This window comes from Brachyhypopomus gauderio, chromosome 8 (assembly GCF_052324685.1).
Source record: "Brachyhypopomus gauderio isolate BG-103 chromosome 8, BGAUD_0.2, whole genome shotgun sequence".
NCBI lineage: Eukaryota > Metazoa > Chordata > Actinopteri > Gymnotiformes > Hypopomidae > Brachyhypopomus > Brachyhypopomus gauderio.
Window position 1 is genome coordinate 12,809,358 of NC_135218.1, and position 10,000 is coordinate 12,819,357.

At 48.9% G+C, this 10,000-nt stretch overlaps 1 protein-coding gene across 5 annotated transcripts in view; it reads right to left on the bottom strand.

The window, feature by feature from the left end:
• itpr1a (inositol 1,4,5-trisphosphate receptor, type 1a) overlaps positions 1–10,000 on the bottom strand; it is a 30,758-nt gene that overhangs the window by 6,844 nt on the left and 13,914 nt on the right. For 2 of the 5 annotated variants that reach the window (XM_077014585.1, XM_077014586.1), the window contains exons 23-43: positions 9,853–10,000; positions 9,570–9,696; positions 9,382–9,436; positions 9,075–9,240; positions 8,640–8,810; positions 8,330–8,407; positions 8,082–8,219; positions 7,395–7,520; positions 7,070–7,270; positions 6,818–6,933; positions 5,661–5,796; positions 5,393–5,518; positions 5,100–5,228; positions 4,796–4,916; positions 2,754–2,938; positions 2,483–2,631; positions 2,246–2,357; positions 1,888–1,923; positions 1,229–1,276; positions 830–959; positions 444–616 (exon numbers count right to left, since the gene is read on the bottom strand). The exon at positions 9,853–10,000 is cut by the window's right edge and continues 43 nt beyond it. In XM_077014585.1, coding sequence (XP_076870700.1) covers positions 444–616; positions 830–959; positions 1,229–1,276; positions 1,888–1,923; positions 2,246–2,357; positions 2,483–2,631; positions 2,754–2,938; positions 4,796–4,916; positions 5,100–5,228; positions 5,393–5,518; positions 5,661–5,796; positions 6,818–6,933; positions 7,070–7,270; positions 7,395–7,520; positions 8,082–8,219; positions 8,330–8,407; positions 8,640–8,810; positions 9,075–9,240; positions 9,382–9,436; positions 9,570–9,696; positions 9,853–10,000 — 2,671 coding nt within the window. The remainder of the gene's footprint in view (positions 1–443; positions 617–829; positions 960–1,228; positions 1,277–1,887; positions 1,924–2,245; positions 2,358–2,482; positions 2,632–2,753; positions 2,939–4,795; positions 4,917–5,099; positions 5,229–5,392; positions 5,519–5,660; positions 5,797–6,817; positions 6,934–7,069; positions 7,271–7,394; positions 7,521–8,081; positions 8,220–8,329; positions 8,408–8,639; positions 8,811–9,074; positions 9,241–9,381; positions 9,437–9,569; positions 9,697–9,852) is intronic. The other 3 variants (XM_077014587.1, XM_077014588.1, XM_077014590.1) reach the window with 3 other exon arrangements.

The window sequence follows — 10,000 nt, forward strand, 5'->3', positions numbered from 1 at the left end:
AGAGCACTTCATTTAAACACATGGCTGTTGTTCGTCAAACTTCACTTTGGTTTAAATGGTAGTTTGCCATATTTTACCATCACCAATAGCAGAATCTACAAAGGTCAGTAGCTTTATTACAAAGTTGATTCTTGCTGGATTTAAACGTTTCACTTCCACAACAAAAACCTTTAAAAAAGCCTTTTTGAAAACCAGAAACCAGAAAGGTCAGTTAAACGGTCTGATTTTGCCAATGACTATATTGTTAATGTTCTGCTTTTCAAAATGGATTCAGCAGGGTTTTTGCAAAGTGTTTTCTCAGTCCTAAAACGACTGGTCACACTGTACTATGTGCAATTATAAATAATATGAAACAAAATCTGGAACTCTAATAAAGTGATCTAACCAGTAGAGGGAGCTAGGTGTGTGTGATGAACACTGAACTAACCTGAGTCTGCTCTCACCTGGATGGTTGTGTTCCCGCCCTCCAGCAGGGCGATAGCCAATAGGATGCTCTCGTGAAAGACGCGATCACTGTTGGTGTTCATGATAAGGTCAATAACCAGGTCAGAAGCGCCTTCACGATCCAGGTGACACTGCACTTCTGTTAGTGACATTTCAGCCCGACTCAGAGCACCTAATCTCACACACACACACACACACACACACACACACACACACACACACACACACACACACACACACACACACACACACACACACACACACACACACACACACAAGCTAGGATAAGGACAGATGACATTTTGTACCAAAATAAAAAATAAATAATAGTGCTGGACTCTAATAGTAAGGAGTATGATGTTTGCACACGTGTCCTCAAACACACCTGACTGGTTCTTGTTGGGACCTACAGGTGTAAGACTGGAGTTACTGAATGATGTCAGACTGTCTCTCCTCCCACCGCTCCTGAAGTTACCATAGTAACGGTTCACAAGCAGCTGTCTCAGAGCCTCTCCCTGTGGCGACATGTTGACGAAATATAAGTGTGTGTTTAAAATACGCACACACACAATTTATGCGCGTCTGTCCTGGGAAATACTACTTTAGCCTTCTGTTTGTCATGAAATTAAATGAACACCTGGTTGTGTGTCTCTCTAGGTGGGTAGATGTGTGCATGTGAGCGTTTGTTTGGATTCAGAAAAGCAGCCGGTCAGGTGTGTGGTTAGTACAGAGCTGAGTAATCCGAGAGCTCAGGGGTCAGGGGTCAGGGGTCACAGTGACCTACCCTCCTCTGATCCTCCAGCTGTTTTGGTGGCAGACTCACATCTACCTGCTGAGTGTGTGAGCAGAGTGGACAACAAAACACTAACACAGAGTTAGCCATCATCAACACACACACACACACACACACACACACACGATCATGCAGTGTGGTATAAAGCTATGCTCAAAAAGTCAGTGACTAAGCAACTAAGCAGTAAGAGCTGGCTGCAGTACGCTTTTAATGTGCATCATATCCACATTCATTCAGGTAATCACATTTATTGGGCAGATTAGGGAGAAATCCATAGGAAAACATATTAGTAGATCAGGAGCTGGGAATGCGGAGAGAACCTTCGTAATGGCACACACTGGAGCCAGTAGCATTGGGCTAGCAGTGCTAACAGTGCTAGTAGGGCTAGCACTCCTTCTGAACAGAAAACGCAGTGAAAACTACTGTAGCCCAGCAAAGCACCCACACACCTACCTCACATTACGACCCAGCAGGCAGCGATGACACATTACCACACAAACGGGGAATAAACTAATGAGTTCTAGTCTAAGACTACTACACAACCTCATATCCCAGCACACAACTAGCCACTGCTTCAGAGAGCAGCTGGACGGAGAGAAGACAGGGAAGACCCCATAAAGGAGAGGAGGAATACGAAAACAGACAACCACCTCAGTAACATCCATCTCATCATCAAACGGCATGTGCTGAAACAGAGTGAAGGCTGCGTTAGTGAAAGAGTGAACATGCTGGACCAGACCGGTGATTCCTGGCGGCGTTTGGTTAAACCTAAAACACAACAGGCGGAAACAGAGAAAACAGGCCAATACAAACGCATGCTATAAACACATTCACGTGCTCGGACGCAACATTTAATAAAACCTAAGAGGCTCGACATACAATGTCAAAGGTCAAAGGGCCTGTGTAAGGTAAGACAAAACGCTCTGACCTCTAGTAGCCCTACGTAATGACTCAGCTGGAAGGTTATTAGCGCCTCCCGCGCTGTAGCACGTATCCTGTTCCTCTTACCTTCTCTCCATAGCCTCTGTCTTTGGTCATCATCTCACGGAGGGTCTGCAGAACTTTGATGCACAAGCGCTCCTCATTCTCCTCCAGCAGCTGCTTGGTGTGCTTGATCAACCTGTCCAAGAACCAGGAAGCAGCTATAACAGCAGGGCCCACTCAGAGGCCCGGCGGGTCAAACGGATCTCGGCGCGTGTGTGTGGTGTCGACGGAGTGCCGCAGCGTTGGGCACGTGGCTCCTACTTGCAGATGAATCCTCCGCTCTCACACTTGCGGTGCGCCTCGGTGTGCTCTGGGAACAGGAGCTCTGGACGGTGAAGAACGTCCACCAAAACGGACAACTCCGCCTGTACCAAGGGCCTCAAGCGCTCCTCTAACGCAGAGACTATGTCCTGCACGCACACAGACACACACACACAGACACATACACACAGACACACACACACACACAGATTTTCAAACACTGAGAGGTAGATAAGCTGTGAAGAGCAGAAGCGTTTGCTGCCGGGCTGACCTGCAGTCTCTCGATGATGTTGCGGTAGTCGCGGGACGTTGTCAGGACGGAGTCTCGCCGCGCTGCATTGCGTGCAGACAGTCTCCAGCTCAGGGCCGTTTTCTGCACTATGTTGTTTGACTTTATAAACAGGTTATTTACTTGACAGTCCAGATCCACTGGGATGGCTATCGCACGGCCTTTAGCTGCAACACACATGTGCGCACACACACACACACACACACACACGTGCGCGCACGCACACACACACGCACTTAACATTTTTGTCTATAGTAACAGTACTATCTTTGAGATAAAATTTGAGCCCCAAGTGTGAACTGTTGTTTTGAATGTACATAAATGTAAATAAAACGTGGATGTTAAAAACAGTTTCAGTGTGCCATCTTGTGGCTCAGTTAAAGTACAGCCAGGTAACACTTTTTATAACCAGAGACAAAAATATCTAACTGTCAGATTGCAAGCTGACAATAGCTGCCGTGAAATAATTGTATTGCTAAATATGATCATTTCATTTGTATAGCAAAACTTTTCAAAACAGAAGTATTTACATTGAAGGACCTGAACCAGTCGAACAATGTCAGAGAGGTTAACAATATTCGGCAGGTAGTAAAATCATGGTTGACTGCATCATACGAGAACCTGTGCAGACAATACCTGTGGCACTGTTACCTCTCAAACCACCAAGAAGATTAGACTAGATTTGTACTTTATTGATCCCTTTAGGTTTCCTTCAGGGAAATTATGGGACTACTAATAAGGAGTAAAGTTTATTTTTCTTCAGTAGAGGCCAGATGCTTTGAGATAATATTCAGGATATCAGATAACAAGCACATGACATAAGCTAAAAAGTAGCTTGGAAAGGTTAGTGGGTAAAGACTCAGTTTGAAGAGGTCAAGCATGATATGATCTTTTATTTTTATTTGATTATGATAAGCTGTTGTTTATACTCAGTATGGATGTATCTAACAGCCTATAACACAACAGCAGCAAGCATGACAACAGGCGGTCAGTTTTGTCAAAGTACACTCCAATGTCCTGTATGAGCAACATGTGCTGGAAGAAAGTCTGGAAACGAGGTGCATGAAAGCAGAAATGAAAGTGAACTAGTGGTGTCCCTCCCAGCTGAGGAACTGCTGACGAAACAGTGAGCATAACAGTGACTCTCAAGTGGTTTCATTGCTCAAAAGCAGTGTACAAAGTACAGATTAGGAAAGCCTGCAAAATATGTTGTTGGTCGGTGAAAACCAAGATGGCACACAACACATTTTTCCTTCACCTGAAAACTCTTCTATCCAGTGACCATGCAGAGAGCATGAACAGTCAAGCTCATGTCGGTCTGTCCATTATCAGATATTCAGTGTACTGTTGCAGATTGACATTTTAAAGAAGACACATGTTCTGCTGGTGGTATCTCAACACTCCCACACTCTGATCCTCTGTGCCGACGTGCAGACGACCATCCTGCTCTCGCAGAGCTGTTCGGAGGGTCAGCACGGCTTATGAACTCATGACTCTGAACTCTGGCACGGCGTATCCCAATAAGGTGATGTGTGTTTCCCAGGTGTGAGGGCATGGGGGCACTTGAATCGGCCCACGTGGACAGATCTAGGACAGAGTGCACTACCTCAGTAGATGGCACCGCCCTTAATTTGATGGAGGGCTTTTAGCAAAAGCCCACAATGATCAAGAGAACTGGAGAAAGTCCACCCAGCTTGAGGCATGTCTACTGAGGTAAATGCACACTCCAGAAACAACATCTGGAAATGTCTTTGAGAGAAGGCATCCAGCCACCCAGCTTACAGGGTGAATGTTTAATTATCCGATCTTATTATTGTCCGATATACTGTGGTTACACAAATACACATTTAAATAGAAAACATATTCAATACTCTTCAATAATGTACAAAGACATCTATAAAGTGGGGCAGCTTTAAAGACACATAGTGTAGTTTTTGCGGGGCTCGGCAGGCGATCCCACAGGGAAAGATTAGCATGCGTGTTGGGGAGGGAAGACGGCACTGCGTGGAGAGACGAGCTCTTACCAACGTCGCTAAGCACCTTGATACAGGCCTCCACACTGCCCTTCTGACTGGGAAACAGCCAGTTACAGTGGTACACACGGAACACACCCTGCAGAAGCTGCACAAACACCGGCTGTCGGGTCTGAGAGAGAGAAATGGAGAAGTAAAACCATTTGAGTGACTAAAGATTAAGAGATTAAAACTGAGAAGCACTTTGCATATGAGAACAGGAAGAGGAACAGGAGAAGCGTAGCTGGTGGGGGTTCAGGGCCCCCAGAGCGAGGGAGCCCCGCTGGCCTGCTGTGCTGGGGGCAGCCGCACCCACCTGGAGGCTGGTGCTCTGGTCGGAGAAGGGGGAGCTGAAGAAGGTGGTGACGATGCTCATGATGGTCTCGGTGACGTAGCACTCCAGAACCGTGTCAGCATGCCTGCGGTCACTTGTGTTGTTACACACCTGTAGAGAGCAGAGGTGAGGTCACGCAGGTCAGGTGGATCATGGATGGTCCGATGATCATGGGGTGGTGCCATAACACGGTTCCTCGGTTCGTGTTGTCAAAACACTTCCAGCAGTGTATGCTGGGAAAATATTATAGAATAATAAAATGCTCAGCCTCGTACTCTGCAGAGGTCCACCAAGAAGTTGTCAAACAGTTTCCACATATGATTGCTGGTATAGATTTCCTTCATCTCGACCTCCGTGTCCACGTAGCAGTGATTGAGGAAATTCACGTACGCCATCTTCATCTGAGAAAAGAAGACACGCACCATTTCACACACACCAGCCTCCGCTCCGTTCTCCCTTTCAGCACGCGTAGGCACACAAACACGTCAGACGCTGACCCTACACTGGCCGTGTGAGTCCTCCCGGCCGGTCACTAGCACACACCTCGGGGATGCAGTCTTCATGGGTGACCACACGCACGATGTCGTCCAAGGGAAGAAGGGAGTTGCATTTTATCTCGGTGTAGACGTTCTTACCCTCCGTACACACAGCCAGCAACTCCACCAGGTGGATATGATACCTGCAGGACACGCGTCTTTACTACACACATAAAACAGTTCAATCATAGACACTCCACACACACACACACACACACACACACACACACACCCCTCCACACACACACCCCTCCACACACACACACACACCCCTCCACACACACACCCCTCCACACACACACCCCTCCACACACACACACACGCACGCACACACACACACGCACGCACGCACACACACACACACACACACACACACACACACACACACACACACACACACACACACACACACACACACACACACACACACACACACACACACACACCCCTCCACACACACACCCCTCCACACACACACACACACACACACACACACACACACACACACACACACCCCTCCACACACACACACACACACACACACCTCACACACACACCTCCACACACACACACACCTCCACACACACACACACACCTCCACACACACACACACACCTCCACACACACACACACACCTCCACACACACACACACACACACACACACACACACACACACACACACACCCCTCCACACACACACCCCTCCACACACACACACACACACACACACACACACACACACACCCCTCCACACACACACCCCTCCACACACACACACACACACACACACACACACACACACACACACCCCTCCACACACACACACACACACACACACACACACCCCTCCACACACACACACACACACACACACACCTCACACACACACCTCCACACACACACACACACCTCCACACACACACACACCCCTCCACACACACACACACACACACACACACACACACACACACACCCCTCCACACACACACACACACACACACACCTCCACACACACACACACCTCCACACACACACACACACCTCCACACACACACACACACCTCCACACACACACACACACCTCCACACACACACACACACCTCCACACACACACACACACACACACACACACACACACACACACACACACACACACACACACCTGAGAGCGCTGTTCTCGTCTAGACGCTCCCTCTCCAGACGCATCATTTGAACTAACGTCTGGAATGACGCGCGGTCGTTATAGAACACAAGGACGTCTTCACCTGCTGTCACCAGCTTCACACACGTGCGCACACACACACACACACACACACACACACACACACACACACACACGGACAAGGCATTTTTTTTAAATAAAAAACACAAATTCCCAATTTCCATGCACACACCAACACACTCACGCACCAACCTCAGCCATGACGATGTCCTGACATTTTTTGATGAACTTATTCTCGGCTTTAACGATGGTCTGCAGGAACTTCAGGTACTGCACATTTCGGCCGTGGGTCTCAATGCAGTGCACAAAATGCTGGACCACTCGCTCATTAATCTCACTGCACAACTGGAAATTATTCATGAAGATATGCTGCATGGTCACCGCCTCCAAAATCTACACACACAGAGATGTAGACAAGGACGAAGGAGTTATTTAGGTGTTAAACAAGTAGCGTATATGTTAACTGTATTAAAAGGTGTGCACTTCATGGGAGCTGTAATGTAGGGGTGTAAGGTACCCCGGGGTTGAGGAATAAGTTGATGTGTTTGTGCAGCAAGGCTTGGTTCTGCTGGTTTCCAGCACAGAAGTTCTGGAGAAACTGATGAGCCAGTGTCATAATCTCCTGCATCCAGATATCTTCTCCCTAACAAACAGGCCCACACACACACACAGAGTATTAAATAAAACCACAGGCCTACAAACAGAGGCGGTCTTTGCATAGAGGCGTGGCTAGGCAACTGCCTTGGGCCCCTCCCACTGCAGCCCACTGTAGGGGCCCCCTGACTAGCTAACTTATTTCTCGCATATTAATGTTGATGGGCCCCCTAGCTAAATTCACCTTGAGCCCCCAAATTGCTAAGTCCGCCACTGCCTACAAATACACTCACATACTGAAGCAACAACAGAACAACAGTAGTTCATTAGCCCACAGAGAGGGCGACGGCGTTAGCCCACAGAGAGGGCGACGGCGTTAGCCCACAGAGAGGGCGACGGCGTTAGCCCACAGAGAGGGCGACGGCGTTAGCCCACAGAGAGGGCGACGGCGTTAGCCCACAGAGAGGGCGACGGCGTTAGCCCACAGAGAGGGCGACGGCGTTAGCCCACAGAGAGGGCGACGGCGTTAGCCCACAGAGAGGGCGACGGCGTTAGCCCACAGAGAGGGCGACGGCGTTAGCCCACAGTGTTATTCCCCCTGTAAGCGCACCTTCTCGTAGGGGATCTGCAGCAGCTCCAGCACCACGGCGTGAGCGCCCATGTTCCTCAGGAGACGCTGCTGCTGCTTCTTGTTCTTCCTCCCCGACAGACACTCCATCACACACAGCTTGCTCAGTCTCAGCAAGATCTGCTCACACACACACACAGACACACAGTGTGAGAACACAGATTTGCATGGACGACCGTACACCTTCACAGATCGTATGAACGGAACACAAGATGGTGCTGAACTCTGACCTCCTTCACCAGGCGGTAGTTGGAGCTGCTGGTGTTCTCCACCTTCGGTTTGTCTAATCCACTTAAAATCGAGTCGGTCTGCTCAGCACAAAAATAAATGATTTCATTATTAGCTAAGATGCTCTCAAACATCCAGTCCAGTGCTGAGGAGTCCAGACAGATCAGCCTTTCAGTCTTACTGGTCACGTGTGCTGGGAGCCGAGACACCCAGACTGCCTCCTTCACACATCTCACGCCCCCCCCCCTTCAAAACCACACTTAGGATCTCCAAACGTTCTTATATTTAAACTGGTGCCTGCTATGCGTTGACCTTGTGATGCGTTTCCGCGGTGATGACCTCGCCCGTATGGAGTCCGGAGTCTGACCCCTGCCTCTTGAAGACCCACAGCTCAGACTTCTCCACAATGGAGCGTAGCTGATCCAAGTCTGCCTTAATCTGCTTGTAGTTCTCCACATCCTGACTGGTCACCAGGAGCTGCACCTGCAAACCCACAACATCAAATACACTAAAACGCAGAAGATTATATACTGACATCTTATATGCTGCAACAATAATGACATTTATTAACCTCCATTACAAAGAGAATAGCTATAGCTATATTTGCTATATGGAATATAATGGGTGATCAGATTAATGAATATTAACCAGAGGTTCTCACAGAGGCTCTCATAGTATGCACAGAACGTGAACACTCAGTATGATGTTCAGCTCTGCCATGAAGTGTGTGTGTGTGATGTGTGTTACCTGTTTGAAGGCCTGCAGGACCTCCTGCCGTTGGCTGAAGTGTCTGAAGAGCAGGTGTAAAGCTCTGGACACCAGTGGGGGGTAATCGTGCATGGTGAGGTGGAGAAGAACCCTCAAAAACGTCCGGCCGCCATGGTCATCCAGGTCCAGCGGAGTGTTCTCCTCACTACACACACACACACACACACACACACACACACACACACACACACCGTGAGAAACAACCCTGTGCAGCAGGCTGGAACATGTGTGTGTACCAGACATACAACGTAGGGGAACCACTATGGAAAAAAAAAAGAACCCTCACCTTCCTCCAAAAATCCCCTCAGCCTGCTCCTCAATGTGCTCAAAGTCCAGTGCACCTGACCAAGACAAAACCATCACATATGCACGCACACTCCCATGAGTTCAACCCTCACACACACACACACACACACACACACACAGTCACACACAGTCACACACAGTCACACACAGTCACACACAGTCTCCCACCTTGCACACTGGTGTGCGAGTCCGGGTTCAACGAGGTCTCGGCCTGCGCGTTGCTCTCGTGAAACTCGCTCTTGAAGATGCTCAGCAGGCAAGAGATGCGGTAATCCAGTCGCACGTTCAGAATGAACTAGAAATACAGGCGTGTGGGACGACACGAGGAGACACGCAGCAGATCAGAAGGTGATCAGAAGGTGATCAGGGCAGGAACATTCCATCATGAACAGGGAAGAGCGTCAGTGCTGCTGTGGTGTGTAGGGGAGTGATCGGAGAACCGCTGAAGCACCTGCAGGATTTCGATGATCTTCAGCTTGGTGTCCATAACCAGGATGTCCTGTTTCTGAGGTTCTGTTTGACCTTTGACCGAGTCTGGGTCCTGGGAGGCGCGCATGGGGACTGGCAGGAAACCTCCACCTCTCAACACCACCTGCGTC